The sequence below is a fragment of the Chionomys nivalis genome, chromosome 21, assembly GCF_950005125.1.
Source record: "Chionomys nivalis chromosome 21, mChiNiv1.1, whole genome shotgun sequence".
Taxonomy (NCBI): domain Eukaryota; kingdom Metazoa; phylum Chordata; class Mammalia; order Rodentia; family Cricetidae; genus Chionomys; species Chionomys nivalis.
The window spans coordinates 33146763-33166283 of record NC_080106.1 but is presented as its reverse complement, the minus strand read 5'-3'; the positions used below and the strand labels follow the sequence as shown (position 1 = coordinate 33166283).

The 19521-nt window shown below is 46.5% G+C and overlaps 1 protein-coding gene across 1 annotated transcript in view; it reads left to right on the top strand.

Annotated features, from left to right (window-relative positions):
• Positions 1-19521, top strand: part of Slc6a2 (solute carrier family 6 member 2) — a 35916-nt gene that overhangs the window by 6090 nt on the left and 10305 nt on the right. Inside the window, exons 3-5 of the mRNA XM_057753226.1 lie at positions 3814-3945; positions 5954-6191; positions 14102-14240. Coding sequence (XP_057609209.1) covers positions 3814-3945; positions 5954-6191; positions 14102-14240 — 509 coding nt within the window. The remainder of the gene's footprint in view (positions 1-3813; positions 3946-5953; positions 6192-14101; positions 14241-19521) is intronic.

The window sequence follows — 19521 nt, the reverse complement described above, 5'->3', positions numbered from 1 at the left end:
CCCTGAGATGTTATAGGGGGCCAAGGCTAGCTATTTTAGGTATTGACCTAGGTATTGGTGGCCTGCTGGGAGTGTCAGGCGGTGACAGCCCATAGCCAGGCTACAGGCCCAGGAAGCTGCTCTGTGCATTTTCACCCCTTGAACACAGCAGAGTTGGGCCAGAATGCTGAAGGAAGTCCATCCTCAGGAGACTGGTCTAGATTTCTGGCTGTAGGATCCAGTGACCACACCCCTCCACCTCATCCCAGTCCCTCAGCCTTGGGCCATCATATTCCTCTAGGTGCCCCTCTATCCTACCCCAGTCACCTTTCCTCAGACCCCCTCCCCTTCCCAGGTGGGTGTCTAGTGATCTTAGTGGCTGCTGGCTTCTCCTCTTGATGACCCAGCATTTACATGGAAAATTCCAGACCCTCCTGTGCCAATGGAGCTCCTCTATAATGGTGGGCTCTCTGGCAGTTTACACTGGCCCTGAGAGACAAATGCTTTTTCATTTTTACTAAATCTATCCAAAGACCTTTGGCCAGACTCTTTCTCAATGGATACTTCTCCTTATAAGGTGATGTGAACACGTGTGTGTGTGTGTGTGTGTGAGTGTGCGCGCACATACAAAGGTCTACTCCTAGCATTGCATGAGTATGTATGGGTGTGTGTTGGTATGAAGTCATATGTTTTGGGGGGGACTTCCTAGAAGTTGAACCCTCAGGGAGGTACATACAACTATGGTTTTTCCAGGTCTCTTTGCATGAGCCCTGCACTATTACAACAAGGGCATTCCAGAGCTGTGACAGGATTTTGGATTTTCAAGGACTGTGTGAGGCTTGTGGCAATGCATGGGCACATGAGAGACGTATAGGGACACAAGGACAGACAGTGACAGTGATGGCCCTTGCAGACCTGTGCGTTCATAAGCAGCTTTTAACTTCACGATGCTGCCACACGGCTGCTTATGGAGTGATGTCCTCGGCCCACCACAGCTACCTTGACCTCTTCCTAACTCTTCAGCCACACTGCCATCTTTTTTTTTGTAAGAGAGCTCACACCAGTGTGCTACTAAATGTTCTCTTTTATCAGAGACAGTGGACCATTGGATGCTTTCTAGTTTTCATTCATACTCTTCACATAACCATTAAAACTTTTTAAATTAAAATATAATTGCATCATACACACCTTCTATTTCCCCCTCCTACCTCCCATGTCCCCTGTGTCACCATTCTTGAGTCTGCTGGCATTTGCAGTCCAAGAAACTTTTGTTGGTTCTGTCAGAGTCACTCACTGTGGAGAGTTGGCGCTCGTGCAGACCCATGGATGTCTGCACTTCCTCGCTCTGTTGTGACTGGCCATCAGCGGCAGGGGAGAAGGGCTTCACACTGAGTGAGTTACTGGGTTGGAGGTACCATCTAGAAGTTCAGAGTTAAAGCACTGCCTAAAATAGACCTGTGATAGGTTGGCTGGGTCCTTTACCTTGGCCAGGTAGAAGAGAACGTGGACTCTTTGATGGCGAATCTTAGAACTAACATCCTGGCTCTTCCCTTCCCCCTCTCCACTTTGGGTGCTAACTTCAGTCTCCAAGTCTACTCAACTGTTTAGGACTTAACCTCCTACTCCGATCCAAGCTCCAGGTGCCCCTGGGATGTAGCAAGTGACAGTGGAGTGGGACCCAGGCACACTAAGCTTTGAACCTAGGTTGTAAATGTTCACTAGCAAGGACAAGCAACTTGATTTTTCTAAGACTCAATGTCCTTGCCTGTAAAGGAGGAGTAGTGTTGATTATCTCTGGGGTGGTTCTAAATGAATACTGTGTGCAGCTTGTGTGGCCTTGCACACACGGGGACCCCATTAAAAGGCACATGTTATTTTCACTAACCCATGACCTCCCCCACATCAGCACCATTCTTATCAACACTATCCCTTGTCAGCTCTGTGAGCAAATGCCAGAAGGGCCCTTCTTGTGAAAGATGAGGTTAGGTAGAAGTTCAGAGGAAGAAAGGAGACCTTGACATGCATTTCAAAAACATCTATCCCTGAGTAGACTTTGGAATACACAGACCAGATAGCTTGGCGTGTCCCAGGTCCACAAACACTCCCCTTCCCACGTCTTATTCAGACTTATACCCCGTATCAGCACTAGAACATTCTAGAATCTGCAGGGTATGTTGGCAACAAGCCTAGAACTCAGAAGCCAGGCACAACTGGACCCAAATTCTATATCTATAACTTATCAGATACATAAGTCTGGGCAGCTCACTTGATTTGACTCTAAGTCCCAGTCTCTTCCTCTGGAGAGCAGTCATAGCACTTGTTTCTCTCAGAGGATTCTGGATAGTATCTGAACTGGGATACTTAGTGCTTGCATGATGTGCATGATGTGGATATGCAGTAGTTGTTGCTACTGTCCACCCTGGACCTGGGTCTTGCTGCAAACGACCCAGGTCTTGTAACAGCAGGACCAGTACTTCGTGCTTTATCCTTAAAAGCCCCAGGTTCTCCATGTGGGAGGCAGACACTGAGTCGCGGGTGAGCTTGACCGTGGCTACCATGTACCTGCTTCTGCTCCAGTTCTTTTGTAGTGAAGAGCTTTAGTTTGTACCCGTAAAATGGAGTTAGCAATGATCTTAGCTCGGTAGAAAGTCCTTAAGGCTATAATGAGGTTGCATGGAAAGCACCCATACCACACTAGGAATTGGACAGAGAGAGCTGCTGAGCTGTGTGTTAAAATCATCAGTATTGTCATCATCTTTATGCAATCCCAACTTGGCTCATTTTCCTGGTGTGGATGGGTCAGAGATTGCCACGGTTAGAGCATCTTGGTCAGATGTCTAGGGGGAGTTTGGTTTTACACTGGCTGTGCCGGGAAAGGAGCGACTGTTTTGGTTTGATCTTGCTGACATGTCATACATGCATACATGCATACATACATACATGCATACATGCATACGTACATACATCCCTGAGTCATGGCACCATGTAGTTCACCCAGGGTGTCAGGGCACACAGAGACTTGGCCTTGACACTGAGATTGCCTTATTCTACCAGGAATGTTTCCTGTGGCCTAGGACCTCCTTCAGGTTCTACTCTGCCTCAGTGGATGGGCTTCTTATGGCCTCTTTGTAGCAGCTTTTCCGTTAGCAGCCTACAGCAGGATGAGCCCATGGACAGGAAGGAAGTCTAAGGAGAATCCTTCTGTCACTTATCAGCAGTGCCATCAGGAAGCGCTGACTTCTCATCTGCCTAGCAATGTCCCCCAGGGGTCACAATAACCCTGATTACATCATTTTCTCATGGGTTGCTGTGGCACTCTAGGGGAATGCAATAAAATCAGGTTTGGGGAAGCCCGGTGAGACTGTCAATGATATCAGTCATGCCATCTCTCCCTGCCTGGTCTCATTCATCTTGCTTGTGGAAGGAAAGGCTGGCCTCGCCAGGGAGGGTCCAGAGTGTGGCTTTGTGAAGGGAAAGGTTCTGCGCTTAGACCAGTTTGGTACAGGCTGCGTCTTGAGGTGCTTCATGGCAGTCACGATGCACCGAGGGCTCTGAGAAGCTGTGGAAACACGGTTCTTTAGCTTCGATTCACTCGGCTTTTATTTGTGCGACTGCAGACTGCATTTTTATGGTTATGAACACTATGACCGTCTTGCTTGCTGATGTATGCATTTCAAGTATTTATTCTTTGTAAATCTATTGACAGAAGATACCCCCAGGAAAGCGCCAGGTGAAGCAGATGAACAAGATCCTCACAGCTATTGCAGAGGCTTGACTGTAGCCCTTTAAGGGACAGCTATCCTGCAGGTCTAATGCTGTGTTCATGGTTTGCAGGTGCCTTCCTGATCCCATACACGCTGTTCCTCATCATAGCTGGGATGCCGTTGTTTTACATGGAGCTGGCTCTGGGGCAGTACAACCGAGAAGGGGCAGCCACAGTGTGGAAGATCTGTCCTTTCTTCAAAGGTAGGAGTGATCTAAGGGAAGTCAAATATTTTCTCCAAAGTCTTACTTGGTGTCTTCTGAAGAATCTGCTCCCAAGGTGAGACTTAATGTCTCACATGGGGCTCACAGGCGTGGACAAGGTCAAGATTGTCCACTATTCCAATTTACACAAATAAGCTAGGTTACATCAAGAGTAGCCTTAAACTGGGACTCCAGGCTGTGCCCCACTAGTTGAGGGAAGGACTAGAGTGTATTTTTATAGATGAGAAATATGAGGATATCAGGGATCTCAGCACACAGACCTCTGCTCTCATTTCTTGCTCACGTGGCAGGCATGAAAAGTTGATCAAGGATGCCATCAAGCTCCAGCAGAAAGCTGCCTTGGAAAGCTAATACAACAGCCATGGTGGCTGTAAGATGAACTTGTACTTCAATTTAGAACAGGTCTGTGGGAAGTTACCATGACAACTGTCATCTCCATCCCCTAGACCTTTGGGCGAAGGGTGTGGAGGAAGTCCAGCATTTCTCAGTCACTGGTTAGAAAGATGGTGACAGTGAGGACAAATGTGTCTTCCTGGGTGGCAAGAGTCTCTCCAGCACCTTGTATAGGCTCAGTTCACAGGAAGGACAGGCTGACATAAAAGTCTTACGAGATATGTAATATGATTAGCATACTCCCTGTTTAGTCACCTGAAATCCAACTCAAAATGGCTTTATTTTTGTATTCTTTTTTATGTTTTTAAAATTTTTGACTAATTTATAAAGTTAGCATACAAAGTTATGGGTTTCATTATGGAATTTTCATATATATGAATGTGAGTCAAATCAAACCAGCGAATACTTCCTCTGGGTTCTTTAAAGAAGCTATAAGTGTATAAAGGATATATATCTACACACACACACACACACACACACATCATCCTCCCTTTCTCTCCCCCCCCATTAGACTTTGATTTATTGGCTTATGTTGAAATCTAGGGTCTGGTCAGGTGCAACTTGATCCTGGTGCTCAAACAATATTGTCTGGAATCTTTTTTCTCTTACATTAGCATCATTCCTAACTCTATTTTATCAATTGCTAACAAAGATTGCCATTAACTGCTACAAGGTTAAATTATGCCAACTTTAACAGTTGAAAACAACAAACACGAGCAAACAAGAAGCTCTTATGTACTTGTGACATCACTAAGGACCCAGAGGACTTGAGTCACATGACTACCTGCTGACCAATCAGTGTAGCTACTGGGAAGCAACAGTCTGATTGGTCAGGCCTGTATCATAAGGCCTTGGCTACTTCAAAGAAGCTGGGATTACTCTCTATCAAATCTCACCACTAAGAACTACTGAGGATCGGAGGGTGTGGTGGCTCGCACCTTTAATTCAAGCCCTTTGGAGGTAGAGGCAGGTGGATCTCTATGAGTTTGAGGCCAGCCTGGTCTGCAAAGTGAATTCCAAGACAGCTGGGGCTATTAAAGAGAGAAATCCTGTCTCCAGAAAAAACAAAAAAAGATCAGCCACAGCTGTAACCCTCCTTCGGTCAGTGTGCTGGTGCAGGACACAGTTGATTGGGGCTAAGATCCTGTGGGCGTGCACACTGTGCTGAGAACCAGTCAGGGAGTGCTTGGCTGGAGCTTCACCTGGAAGCAGGTCCTGGGGAAGGATTTAAGTATAAGGAGTTACCAGGGAAAGGGAGATGGTCTTAGAAGCATTCATTGGAGAAGGGAAGGAGTCTGTCACTGGCCAGTTCCATTGCAGGAAGGGAGAGAGATGTGAGACACAGCTCTGTGTTGTCCTGTTTGAGTGACAAGGGAGCTTCCATCCAACACCTATTGTAACATTAAGGCCCTGGCACTTCTATTTCCCTGATAAGTGGACCAAGAAAGCTACAGTGGCAAAAGATTATGGGTGAGGCTGTGATCCAGTAAAAGAAGGTGCAGGAATGCGCAGTGGCTGGAGCCCACTTCCAGGAGTGAGGGTAGAGCTATGGGACTGGATGGACCAAAAGCCTGACCTCTTTGTCCCTACACAGGAGTAGGCTACGCTGTGATCCTCATTGCCCTCTACGTTGGCTTTTACTACAACGTCATCATTGCCTGGTCCCTCTACTACCTCTTTGCATCCTTCACCTTGAACCTGCCCTGGACCAACTGTGGCCATGCCTGGAACAGCCCCAACTGCACTGACCCGAAACTCCTCAATGCCTCGGTGCTGGGAGACCATACCAAATACTCCAAATACAAGTTCACGCCGGCTGCAGAGTTTTATGAGTAAGTCATGGGTGCCTCACCTGCATGCTCAGGTTTGGGTAGGAGCTGAGCCAGGCACTCAGGAAAACCACAGACCAGCTAGGGGCATGACAGTCAACATTTGAAAGGTGCAGGCTTGATGCCAAGTTAAGAACAGAGGAGACAGGAGTATATAGGGCACCCGGTGGAGCCTCTACTATAGGACAGGAAAGACGAGGCTGGGAGCCAGAGAGCCAGCATGTGTACAGGAAACAAGATGTAAAAAGCACTTTGGAGAGACTAATTGCCCTTAAGAACTAAAACTAAGTATGTGGGAGAATGGGAGCTTGTGGGAAGGACAGCTGCTCGGAGAAAGTGGCTGTAGAAACCGACGATATCAGCCAAGAGAACACCCAAAAAGAAGTTAGTTGGTAGATGATGGCTCCATAACTGGAATCTACATCAGTCTGGTCCTGAAGCTGTCCTTCCATATACCCCCTGCTGGGAGCTCCCACATGGAGGAAGCAAACCAGTTGTATGCAGATTGGAGACAGTGCATTTACAGTGTGTGTGTGTGTGTGTGTGTTACCGGCTGGGGAGTGGACAGAACATTGTTAAAAATATATACAACATTTCAGTTGGAGTAATTTCAGAAAAGTTGTTAAAAAAAATAGTACTTGGGGCCTTCCCACCCCAGCTTCTAATGTTGACATCTTGAGTAGCCGCTTTGTACTAAGGAAATCAGAAATTTAAAGTTCACATTATTAGCTAGTCTACTGAAGACCTCATGTGAATTTCACACTCCCCCACTGATATCATGTTATAATATTTAGCTGTCACTTCTGCTTAGTCCCCTCCAATATGGATGAGTTCTTTGAGCTTTCCTTGGGTTTTACGACCTTGACACTTTTAGAGACTATTGGGAGTGCATCTATGAAATATTTGTCAGGATGTTTGTTTGTTGTTTCTCACATTCTGATTGAGAGTCTACACCTTCGTCAAGGGCACCAAAGAGGCACAGAGGCACTTTTCTCAGTGAGCCTTGTCTGGAGAGCATGATGCCAATCTGTCTTGTGCCTGTGATGTCAACCTTGAGTGTGGCAAAGGTGGAAGTTGCCAGCTCCTTTCTGGATCGAGATATTTTTACTTTGGTAATTTTTGTCTTTCAAAGAGGTACTTTAAGGTAATGCAAGGATATTGTTCCTCATACTTTACAGTGCCTATTATTAATTTTTGCAGGTAAGGATTTCTGTCATAGCATCCAATTGTCCCTTGCTATTCATCATTCCTTCTAGAATAACTGAGTAGAGTTCTCCTGTAAATGCCAGCTTTCCCCAACATGTATTTAACCCAATTTACGTACTGAGTCTGATTGGGATCCCAAATACTTATTTTATCTGTGATTGACTCCTGAGCCATCACTATTCACTCTGTTGGCCTCTTGGTCTTGGCTCTGTTTTCCTAGGTCTTGGTGAAGGGCGTGGCTGCTTTGCTTGCACCTGATTTAAAGTGTTTGCATGTTTCTGTCCTCAGAGGACAGTCTCAATTGATCCTTTCTACACAGGCGAGCCTCATTTGAGCTATGCCCTATATACGCTAGTGGTTGAGCACAAAGTCCAGACCGCATCGCAGAACATGATGGGTAAACTCCACTGCACTCCACCCTCAAGGCTCATGTGATCCATTGCCGAAGCTCCGCACTTTGCTAAATGGAAACACAGATGATATATTCTGAGGCTTTGGAATTACTTGTGTAGATTTATCTTCCAGGTCATATACAAACCCCCCAACAGATGAAAAGGACAGATACCACCAAGCCCAGCTTGATGAACCATGAGTTTTATTGGGGTTATCTAGAGGGAAATGGGGTGAGCCGAAATGAGTCAGAGACAATTGTATCACCAAAGTCCTCCCCAGCATGAGTGACAACTCACAGAAGTTGGGAGCCCGGAGCAGCTCAAGAGGTTGGACAGTGTCCTTTTCCAGCGTCTCTGGTCTAAAGCTTTGCCAGGCCTATCAGCTGGCTTCTGCTTCTTCCAAGCCGCTGAGCTGGTCTCAGAGACTGAAGACTTTCTTCTGAGAGTCTTCTTAGCAGCTCTCAGAGTTTATTGCTTACTCTGGCATCGAGTGGCCTAGTTAATCTGGTCAGTTTTAAGGACTTCTGGCAACTGTTTTGAGTTCTTTACCTTTCTGCTTTAATTAGGGAGCTTCCCATTAAGAGGGAACCTGGTTAATACTATCTTTTCATTATGACCACTGGGATCTAAAATGTTGCTTGATCTATGAATGAGGAAAAGAGAATGAATCAGCAAAAGCCTCATCCCAGGTCCCCAGTTCCAGAGTAGCACTGGAAGGGAGTTTGTCCCCTGCATGGGCCAAGGATCAAGTTCTTAGTATGGTGAAGTCAAATCCTGGCTACACATTGCAATCACCTGGGGAGTTTTAAAAGTTACTGCTGCCAGGATCTTACCAGCCTGTTTACAGCCAGGGCACATGGACTTTTGTGAGTTCCCCAGAACCATCACTGAAAGCTCCTGGATTAGGCACTACAGTTCCCTGTCCTGTGGGAGGGTCTCATGTCACAGAAAATCTAGGGTCTCCTTCATTCTTCTCCAGAGGAGCATGGGTTCAGACCCCAGAACTGTAGCAGAGTTTGTGGGTGAAAGTTCTGGGCGTTTCTTCACATTTTATGAGTGTGGTTTGGACAGGGAGACAGTGCAAGATGGGGGGATGGGGCGGTCCTGCTGATCCATGCTTCCCAGCATGCTCCTCTCACTGAGCAAACAGCATTGTCTTTCTTTAGCTCCTGGCAATCATTGTTCTTATAAATTAAAGTGGTAAATTGAAAGCCCCTCATCTTGGTCTGGTTAGTATCTGATTCCTCCCCGGAGTGACCAGCCCGTCTACTCCCGCAGAGATGCACAGCAGGAGGCAGAGGAGACCTTTTGTTGCAGAGCTAAGCTTCTTCCAAGCCCAGGCAGTGACAGGGTGTAGGGTGGAAGAACATTCTTGTCTAAGGTTACACAGGGACTTGGGGACCTGTGGGAGAGAGCAGAAGGTGGGGAGACTGTTGGAAACCTTTAGCTCATCTGTCCCCTGCTCCCACAAGCCCTCCTAGCTACCCTGAACTGTGTTCTGAACGTTCTTTCATAACCGAATCCTACCATATTCTCTCCATCTCTGGAGGTAAAAATGAGTTGTATTGTCAAACAGGAAAATAAAGTCCGGCTTTAGGCCTAAGACAGAGCTGGGCTCCGCTTTCTGCCCCAGGACTCTGGTCTCATAGGTCTGGCTCAGGAGTACAGGGGCTTCTGCTGGAGACAGCTTCCCAGAGCACAGTATTGCCACGGCTATCTCTGGATTTTGTATAGTACATGTCCCTGTTATTGAGCATTGAGCTACTTCTGCTTCTAAGACAGCTCAACTCTGTCCGGAGAGCCAGCAAATGTGACTCCCAGTGCCAGCCCTGTGGAGGTTGGGTAATTCCTTCTTTTCCCCAGGGCACCCTGGCCAAGTCTGTTGCCATCTTGTACTCATTTAGGCTGACAGACTGAACATATCCTTCAAGGGAACAAAAGTGTTGCTCTTCCCAGGCTCTGGGACTGAAGCCACGTAAGTGTCACCGCGGAAAGCCACTAAAGTTCCAGCTTTATCTGTAAAAGACACCTTTGGTGACTGTGTCAGGATAGAAAATTTCTACCCATGACACCGCTGGCGAGGAAGGGAATTCTCCCTCCTCTCTAATACTAAATCTTCATGCTTAAATGTCAAGAGAGGAATGGAGTCATTTTGGCCCACGGGCTTGGAAAACCTGGATGGTGCCCCCAGTGATGACTCACTTCCATTAAGCTGCCGGAAAAAGGAATACAAACCCAAGTTGCTTGTGCCAACCCCATAGCTTAGGAATTTGGCCCTCAGTTTTCTTCTCTATGATCAGCTCTGGAGTCTGGTTCTTCAGATGCATCTGGGGAAGCATGTTCCATGGGAACACTTTAGTTGTTTGACTAGACATTAGGGCATTTTCTCAAGCCTCAGACAAGCAGGGGTGATTCCCTACAGTGTGTGTGTGTGCGCGCGCACACACACGCATGATAGTACATGTATATGTGTGATTTTTAAGTCAATTAGCCAAATGACAGTTAACCCATAACACTATGAAATGATGCAGAATTAAGTAGCAAGTGAGGCGATACTACTTATTCTCTTATACTTATTCTACTTCTTTTTGGTCATATTCAGCCATTCTTTCTGCTCCATTCTCCCTGCCCCCTTCCCCCCTTTCTTCTCTTCCCTTCTCTCCTCTTTCCCTTCCACCTTTCATCATCATCTCTCTCTCTCTGGAAATAAAGACTATAAGTCACGGAACCACTTCTGGTCTGAGGATAGCAGGACTCAAACATTGGCCAGGCTGACAAATTGGGGTGGGAAATGTATTCTAGGATGCAGGAACAGAAGGTCCCAAGACCCTCCCCTAGGATCAGGGAAGCATCTCAAGATGCAATTGCCAGGACCAAAAGGCAGGTGCCGCCGGCGAGGGAGGCATAAACTTGGCAGTGGTACTTGAAAGCTCCCTGATACTGAATGGCTTCTATCTCCCAGAGCTAGACTTCACCACTTGACGTGCATAACTTAGGGTAGGATGGTTCTTCCTGGGGAGTGGGGGTGGGGTGGTCACTGTCCTGTATGTTTGGAAGTGTCCTTGACCTCTATCAGTAGATACCAGCACCAGCCCTTTCCCTCCATGTGTAGTATACGAGATCCAGACATAGGAAGTAGTTGTTTGTGACAAGGTTATACCCATGTACGCATGTGTCATCTCCCAGGAGTAGAGAGTAGATTTAGGAGATCCTGTGTGAAGCAGAGGCCAGGATTGAGGGAACTATGCATATTCAATAGTCTGGAAGGGAGAGAATAAGGGGCCTGGTATGGGACAGGTTAGTGAGAACCAGAGTCAGGACTAGGAAGGGCCAGATACAGGGACTGTTGCAGGAGGGTACGAGACATGGTGAGTTGTATGAAGCCAAAACAGGTGACCTGGGGCAGCCAGAGACTGGCTAGTTGGGAGTGATGTCGGTCTTTGTGGATCTTGGTCACTTACACAGCTTCCTTCCTCTTTCACAAATGCTCGTGTCCTCGTTTGCCACCTCTGCACCCGAATACCTGCTTCCAGCTCACCGTGCACTCCACTGGCTCCTAACAGTCTTGTCAGAAGAGCCTGGTCTGCTCACACTCTGTGGAGTCTTGGGAACGCTCCTCAGCTTTCTTTGCAGACACCCCCTGCTACTCCCTAAAGCCTAGCCTCAGATGCAGGGACAGTTATGGCTGCTCTTTGTGGAACATTTCCTGGGTCCAAGGTATGGCCCACATTCTACAGTTCAATCCTCATGAGAGCCATTTGCTAAAGAGGAAGACACCTGGGGGGAGAGATTCACGAATGCTAGTTAGAGTCACCCAGTGCCTAACACACAGCCTGAATCAAAGCAGAGCTACAGAGAACTTGGGGCTAGGCATGGGATCAAGTCAAACAAGATCCAGGAGAGCCCGGACAACTTCTGTGCCACATTCTTCTACTTCCTTTCATGTTCTTGCAAATTCTAGACACCTGGTACGAATGAAAGAATCACTGACTGAATGAACGCAGCACACAGCATTGTGTGCTCTTCTCACCTTCACGGGCCACTCACAGGGGTTAACTCCTCAGGGGCAGGCTGGTGGATCTCCAGACTGGGAGTAGACACTCTCATCAGCACCCAATCGGATTTTTTGAGCTGGTCCAGTAATGTGGTTCAACTCCCCATTACCGTTACCTGTGTCTTTCTCTAAGCACCCAGGCTTCCAGGAGAGTTACAAGCCCATTTTCCCTTCCTCAAGTACAGAAAACCAATTGTATTTAGCCAAGAGAGTAGACAGTTTCTGGAAGGCTCAGTTGGTCTAGCAGAAGTCTGTCATTTGGATAGGCCTCTGACTCAGTAGGTTCAATCTCAGGCTGCCAATCAAAGGCATTATTGCCCAAGTACCAACTCCCCGGAGGTTCTGACTTAATTGGTTAAGAGTGAATAGAGAGCAGCAATCTCTTTCTGATATAAAACATCCTTTAAAAGATTTATTTTTGTCTGTTCTAGTGGCTCACGGGAGACCAAAGCAGGAAGGTTGCCATGGGTTCCAGGCCCAGCCTGGGCTACATAGTGAAAAAGAGCATCCAACAGCCCCAACAAAGAGAAAGGTTTATCGTGACCTTAGACAATTAATACTAATGTGTGAATTGAGAATCCTGTTCCCGAAGGGGAAACGTGCTCAGAGATGGGGCTGTATGCACAGCTGGTGCTCCTGGCAGGTTCCGAATTATATTCAAATTAAAACCCGTATTTCATAATTCTCTTTAAGTGGAGGTGGAAGAAGAGAAAGAAAACTAGGGGGAAGGGAGGAAAGGAGGATGAGAAAGGATTGAGGGGATATAGAGGAGGAGAGGCAGGTAAGGCAGATATACATGTATACACAAATATTAGATACAGAGATAAACAGTTACATATATTAAACAATTAACTGTCTTTCAATTAAAGTTTTTGTCATCAGTGTGTCCTTTGGAATTAGTGTTTTATTCTAAGGAAGGATAGCGTGTGGACCTGCTGCCTGCTCATATCACTTCAGTATTATTTATAACCAGCTTCTCTCGAAAACGGAACACAGATCTTTGCAGAATGACATCCAGGGAAGTGAAGTCCCTATGTGGGGACACGGAAGGTTGCAGTACAAAGGATCTGGAGAGCTGGGACTTTACCCCAAGTTGAAGGAGGACTTAAGGAGAAGCAAAACCATGTTAGGGACCCACCTTTACCTCCCTAGCTCTCTCTCCCTGGAGTGGTTGTGGCTTCTCGTTTTCTGTTAAGGAGAAGCTAGACTGTTGGGTTTAGCTATAAGAGTTGAGGACGTTTGTCTGTTTTGAACCTAAGCTGCCAGGCCTGGGCTGAGCCCTAATGATCCAGGAGTGATTTATCTGCCTCTCTTTCCCAGAAGACCTTTGTGCAGTGAGCCTCTGTATCACACCGTGAGAGATGTGTCTATTCTGAACAGGTACAGACAGAAGTGTGTGCCTTGCCATTATCTCTGTGGTGATACAGAACAACACTTGTATGGAGACTAGGTTGTTAAAGTAATCTAGAGATGATCTAGAATGTACAGACGGCCTGTGTAAGAAATACCCAACACAATGCCATTTTTATCTAAGGGCCTTGAGCAGTCACAGATTTCAGTATCCATGGAAGGTTGTGGAATCAATACCCCAGGGATACTGAGGAACAACTATGCAGCCAGCCTTGGTATTCCAAGTAGACACTCTTCTGGCCAATGAGTCTGTCACAAACTGAATGTAGCTGTGTGACCAGCACACAGCCCAGGAAGCAGGGTCCCTAGAAGTGCCCATAGGTCCTTGCCTAGTAGGCAACCCTCACTTCCAACCAGAGTGACTTCTAACCATCTAGATTAATTTTCCATGTTTCACAGAACTTCATATGATTGGAGTCAGACAGAAAATGCTTGTTTGATTGTCTGCCATTGCCATAAGGTGTGAAAGGTTCGTCTCCATGGCCACATATACTGCATAGTGTTCCACGCTCTGTCCATTTCACCAATGGCGGATTTTTTTGTTGTTTTGTGTGTTTGAACACTAATTCTACTAATGGTGGTTTTTACCACTTAGGGGTTGCTGTGTGTGTGAACTCTGTTCTTTCTCCTATCAGGAACTGCTAGTTTAGAAAGGGAACTCTGGAAAACAGGGGCTTCCCTAATCTCGGGGCCAGTAAGTGGCACTTCAGCAGGCCATCCTGGGTGCGGGGCCATAGCTACCCAGAACTGGCCCACCTAATAGCTCCAGAGTTTGGGGGAGTGGCGGTTCCTGTCGCCATCCCTAGGTACTTGGTCATCCTCCCTGACGCTGTCCTCTTTCTTGCTCACAGGCGCGGTGTCCTTCACTTGCACGAGAGCAGTGGGATCCATGACATCGGCCTGCCCCAGTGGCAGCTGCTGCTCTGTCTGATGGTCGTCATCATCGTCTTGTATTTCAGCCTCTGGAAAGGTGTGAAGACGTCGGGAAAGGTGAAGTCTCTCTGCCTCGTCAGCTGGGAGGTTGGACTTGGAAATATACATGTCTGGCTTTGTGTTCTCTGAGCTGCGACCATGTGGTTGGCGCAAATAGGGGGATCTAGGACCACAAGTTTAGGGTGTACCCTCAGCTCTGCCACTATGTGGACAAATCTGCTACCTAAACCTGACTCTGCCAAACAGCAAGGTAAAGGGGTGTAAGTAGATCAGACCTCCTCATATTTTCCCTTGAAAGCTCCCACAATAGCAAAGACTTGGGGCTTGGAGCATCACCTAAAGTCTGAGACCAAGGCTAAAAAAAATCTTTGACCTTGAATTCTCATCTAAATCTGCATATAAGCATCACATCCCACTCGGGAAATTGAGAATTTACTTTATTATAAAATTGATAAGCCCATGCTGAATTTTTTGGAGGAAAAATGTTTTGAAAGGTAATTAGATTGTGTTTTGGTTCTAACTGTAGTTGGGCACCCGCAAGTGTCTAGATACTTTGGAGAAGAACACAGGTTAGCTAGACAGTGAGGACAGCATTCTGAACTTGGATGATGTTGCCTCCTGTGGTCAACTCTAAGGGATGGCGTCTATTTAGGGAATGGCTCCAGTTGATCCTCAACTTGGGGAGTAACTTGACGATAACAACCCCACTGGGACTCCATGTGGTCTAGAACTCAGCTGTAATTAAAGACAACCAAGTTAGGAGGTGTCCTTTCTAGTGTTTTACTTAGGTAAAGTATTGGAACAAGCCACACCAAAATACAGTGAGCTAAAATAGTAAATATTTTATCATGTCTCACAGTTCTAGGAGTTGACTGGCTCAGGTAGATGGTTCTTCTTCTCTGTGTAATGTTACCTGAGCCATGTCTGGAGACCTGACTGGGACATCCTAGTGGCTGGGTCTGGCTAGGAGCTGGAGTCAGAGCTGTCGGTCAGGTCAGAGGGTTTGGGATCATTTCCATGTAGATTTTCTGTGTTTCCTGGACATCTCGCATTATGACAACTGACTTCGCAGACCTGCTCCAAGCAGGAGAGACCCCACGCGCAGTAGCTCTTCGGGTCTCTGCATGAAACCTGCTTTCTCTTTGTCCCAGTGACAAAACCGGTCTAGGATCACTATCGTCCTGATGCGTGGCACATAGTAGGTCTCCAGTAAATGCTTAGTAATAGGTTGAAGGATGGGTGGGTAAGTTTAGGGGACTTTATTAAGCTCGACTTATTAAGCTTTTATGGGCACCTACTGTGTGCTATCCTAGATGCCAGGTGTAGCAGCACACAGATAGAGGACAGATTATTTCCTTAGTGGCTTTCATCAGTTTGTGTTCCTGATGGGCTTGGGGTCAGCAGAGGTGTCCAGCATTTTCAGTCTCTAGCCAAAGGTATCTGTGCATAGCCTCCTTCAAATAAACACCTCTCATCAAGAACTACATTTAGATTATTAATTTTATCTTAGAATAATTTCATATTAGGTAGTCCAGTTGTAGCTTGATAAAAATGTAAACTGTAGTTTTTTTTTTAAACTGTTATTAAGCCAGCTTATCAGGTAGCCATATTTGACAGACAGATGTAGCCGCGTGTATGTTTACCTGTACTTTGATGAGGGAGGTAGTAGTTTTCCTACCAGGCACCACGGTCAAAAAGTCTAAGATACCACCTTGGTGGACAACGGATGCTTTTCTCAGCCAGGAAAGTCTGCAAAGCCATGGGAAAGGTGATATTTGTGCTGCACCTGTTAGGACAGGCATGGGTGGAAGTGAGGACGAAGGAGACATTTCTCACTGGAAGAAACAGGGTGAGCAAAGTTACCAAGGTGTGGGAGCCCTAGACAAGCCCTGCTTGGGGTTCTCTATGTGCACCTGGTACCAGGAACAGGCCTCACAGCCCATCCAGAGAGCTGCAGAAGATGACTGTGGGGCCATTAGAATTCTAACACGGCAACCCAAGCAGATTCCTCATGGTCATGAGCAGACCATAAGCTGCCAGGAAGGAGACAGCAGGAGAAGGAATGGCTGAGCATGCTCAGTTCCTTTGGTCAAATACACTTTCTGAGGTGAGGAGGAATGTTTCCCCAGGAAAGCACCCTCCATGTGGAAACCTGAAGAGGGGTGTGAGAGGCTCTGCAGGGTCAGCTGAAGCCAGAACCCATTTGCCTAAGTCCCCCAGAGTGCAGAAGTTGGAGTACACAGAGGCCCCAGATGGTCCTCCGTGGAGGGCATTTCTGGACTTGGCCTCACTCGGGACATTCCACTGACGGTGGCTTTAATTGTCTTTGTAAACTGACTGACAAGGACTACAAGAGCATTGCTTATTTCTTCCCAGAGCAGCACACTAGCTTTTCTTAGCCCGCCTCCAAGGGGCCTGGGATGAGTCAAACGTTCAAGTGGCGAAGACTTGGAAAGATACCAACTGCTTGGCTCTTGGGAGGGTGGGAGCCTAGTCCGAACCAGGGGAAGGGGACACCCTAGACCACACACTCAGTGACAACTGTGTCGGCCCAGGGAGCGCCTCAGAATAGAAGGAACTAGCATGAGGTGGTGGAACTGGGAAGAGAAGAACCCTGAAAAATTTAGGGGTTGAGTTTTAGAATATTTAATAGATGAAAAGCTTTTTTGTTTGCATTTTCAATTAGGGTCAAGTCCTACTTCTAGGCTTCTTCCCACTACTGAGTCAATAGGCTGGTCCTGCCTTACCTTCATGTCTTTACTAAGTTATAAACTGAGTGACACAGGACAGAGTCATTTGCATATGTTCCAGGCTTACACCAAACTATGTGTAGCGTGCTGTTTCTTAAGCAACATTAGTGTTATGTCATATTCTATACCTTCTTTTGTATAGGAAAATGATCTTGGAACTCAGTTCAAAGACTACAAATCCTAAGTCTGGGAAAGCTAATGAAATTTCGCAGAGATACAGTGTGGATATTTACTTTATTATTTAATTCTTTTTTGTGTGCATATGTGTGTTTATATGTGTGTGGAGTGCACATATGTATTTGGGTATGTGTGTACATGTGCAGGCCAGAGAGAAGACTACAGATTGTCATTCCTGTGCACTGTTTGTTGTTGTTGTTGTTGTTACTATTTGTTTGTAAGAGAGGGTTTCTCACTGACCTGCAATTGTCAAGTAGGCTAGGCTAGCTGGCCACAAACTGTAGGGAGTTTCCTCCCAGCAGTGTGGGTCCAGGGAGATGCTGAGGTACCATTACTGAAAGTATGCAAGCCTTGCTATGTGTCCAGACATCAGGCCAAGAACGTTCTTGTTCAAGGTGAGATCCATAGCATTGATGTCACCCATGGACTATTAGCATTGATGATGTCACCCAGAAACTCATCAAAAATGGGAGCTCCTGCCCCACCCACACCAAATTAGAATCTCTTTAGGAAGGACAAGAAATCTGAGATTTTCTGCGATGCCCTTCTGGGTACTCTTAGACCTGCAGTTGGAGAAGCTCTGGAGGGTGTTATTCTCTCCAACACCGAGAATATAAACAACCACACCACGGGGAGGAAGCTCTGCCATCTGAGGGTCTTCCTTTTATGAGCCACGGTTGTCTTTACTTTTATGATCAGGCATTGGTTTGGAATTTGTTACTGTGGAACTTCATAAATTATCCACAACAGACACATCCAAGGGGGTAAGAATTTATGTTTAAGCGTGGACAAGGTGGGACATGCCTTTAACCCCAGCATTCAGGGAACAGAGTCTGAGGTCAGCCTGATCTATTACAGCAGGTTAGCCAGGGCTACCTAGTGAGTCTCTGTCTCAAAACAAAAACAAATCAAACAAAAAGCAAAAATAGTAACAGCAGCAGCAACAATAACAAAAACCCCAAACCAAAAGCTATGCTTTAAGTGACAGAAACAAAGAAAAAAAACATTGCTCATTTTGTTCTTTATCTCATGTTTAAAATGAGGCCTGGGATGGAGATGACAGAGTTCAAAGGGCTCTTCCTTTTTAGGGGCACAGGGGCACACATGGGTGCGAGGGAGCTGTCCTCCAGCTTTTGAAAAAGGCTCCAGATGGCTCAAAATGAATTAGCCTCCAAAAGCTTTAACTTTGACTGTAAGGTCAAGGGGAAAAAGCAGCTCTTCTTTAATGCTTGACGCCCTCATAGTGGGCTCCATCATACCCTGATGCCTTCTTTGGGTAAACCAAATCCATGTGGAGCCTCACTCATGGCCAGTGCAGGACCACCTCCAGGCCCCATGGGAGACTTCTCGGAGTCAGAACATTGGGTGCTGTTTCCACGGGAGGAGTGTGGTCACACCCAGCCTGTAGGGTAGGACGACAGTGCAGCTGGGCCGCAGCTGTTGACAAGAGTCGTAGGAGACTGTTAGAATCAGGATGGATGACGACTCTTCTTTGTTCCAACTGCCAAAGGTTGAGATCCGTTTGTCCCAGCTGGACAGACTGAGTCATCCAAGACCAATGCGAGGCCACCCAGATGCAGCGACTAGGTGTTCAAGGGCATTTTTCTCTCCCCGTTTGTTATCAAGTGTGTGCTCCGTGTTTATGCACCCACAGCCTCTCAACACAGAAGCCAAAGCCCAAGTTCTAAGACATTCACAGAACTGGATGGCATTAAACAGGGCAGCCTTGTCTGGTTCCCTCTGGACCAGATGTGCCCGCCAGTGATGGGCTACTCACTTTGTTTCCTCACCCGTTCATTTGTTCTTTCTTTCATTCTTTCTTTGGCTGACTCTGTCATTCACTAACCCTCTGGCTTATAACTCACCTGCTCTTGAGTCCATCCACCCCTCCACTCAACCATCTGCCTACTTAGCTCCTTTCATTTAACAACAACAAAAACAAAAAACAAAAACCAGTTCTATATCTAACCATTCATTCATTCATTTTTTATTTTATTTTTTTTATTTATTATTATTATTTTGGTTTTTTGAGACAGGATTTCTCTGTAACCCTGGCACTTGCTCTGTTGACCAGACTGGCCTCGAACTCACAGAGATCCACCTGCCTCTGCCTTCCAAGTGCTGGGATTAAAGGCACACGCCGCCACCACCCGGCTCATTCCATCTTTTACCCCAATCTTTCATCTATATGACGGTTCATTTCATTCACCTAACAAATATTTTAAGGACCCAGACAGACCAGGAATAAGGAAATAAGGGAGATCAATTCCAGTTTCTTAACACAGGTGTGAAAAATGGGTGAGTTTTTCACCAATATATCAATCTTTGCTTTGAGCCCATGTCTTTCTAGGCTGACAAAGAACGTTACCCCCAGTCATATCTTCAGTCTTCCATGTTCCCTCTGGGGTCGT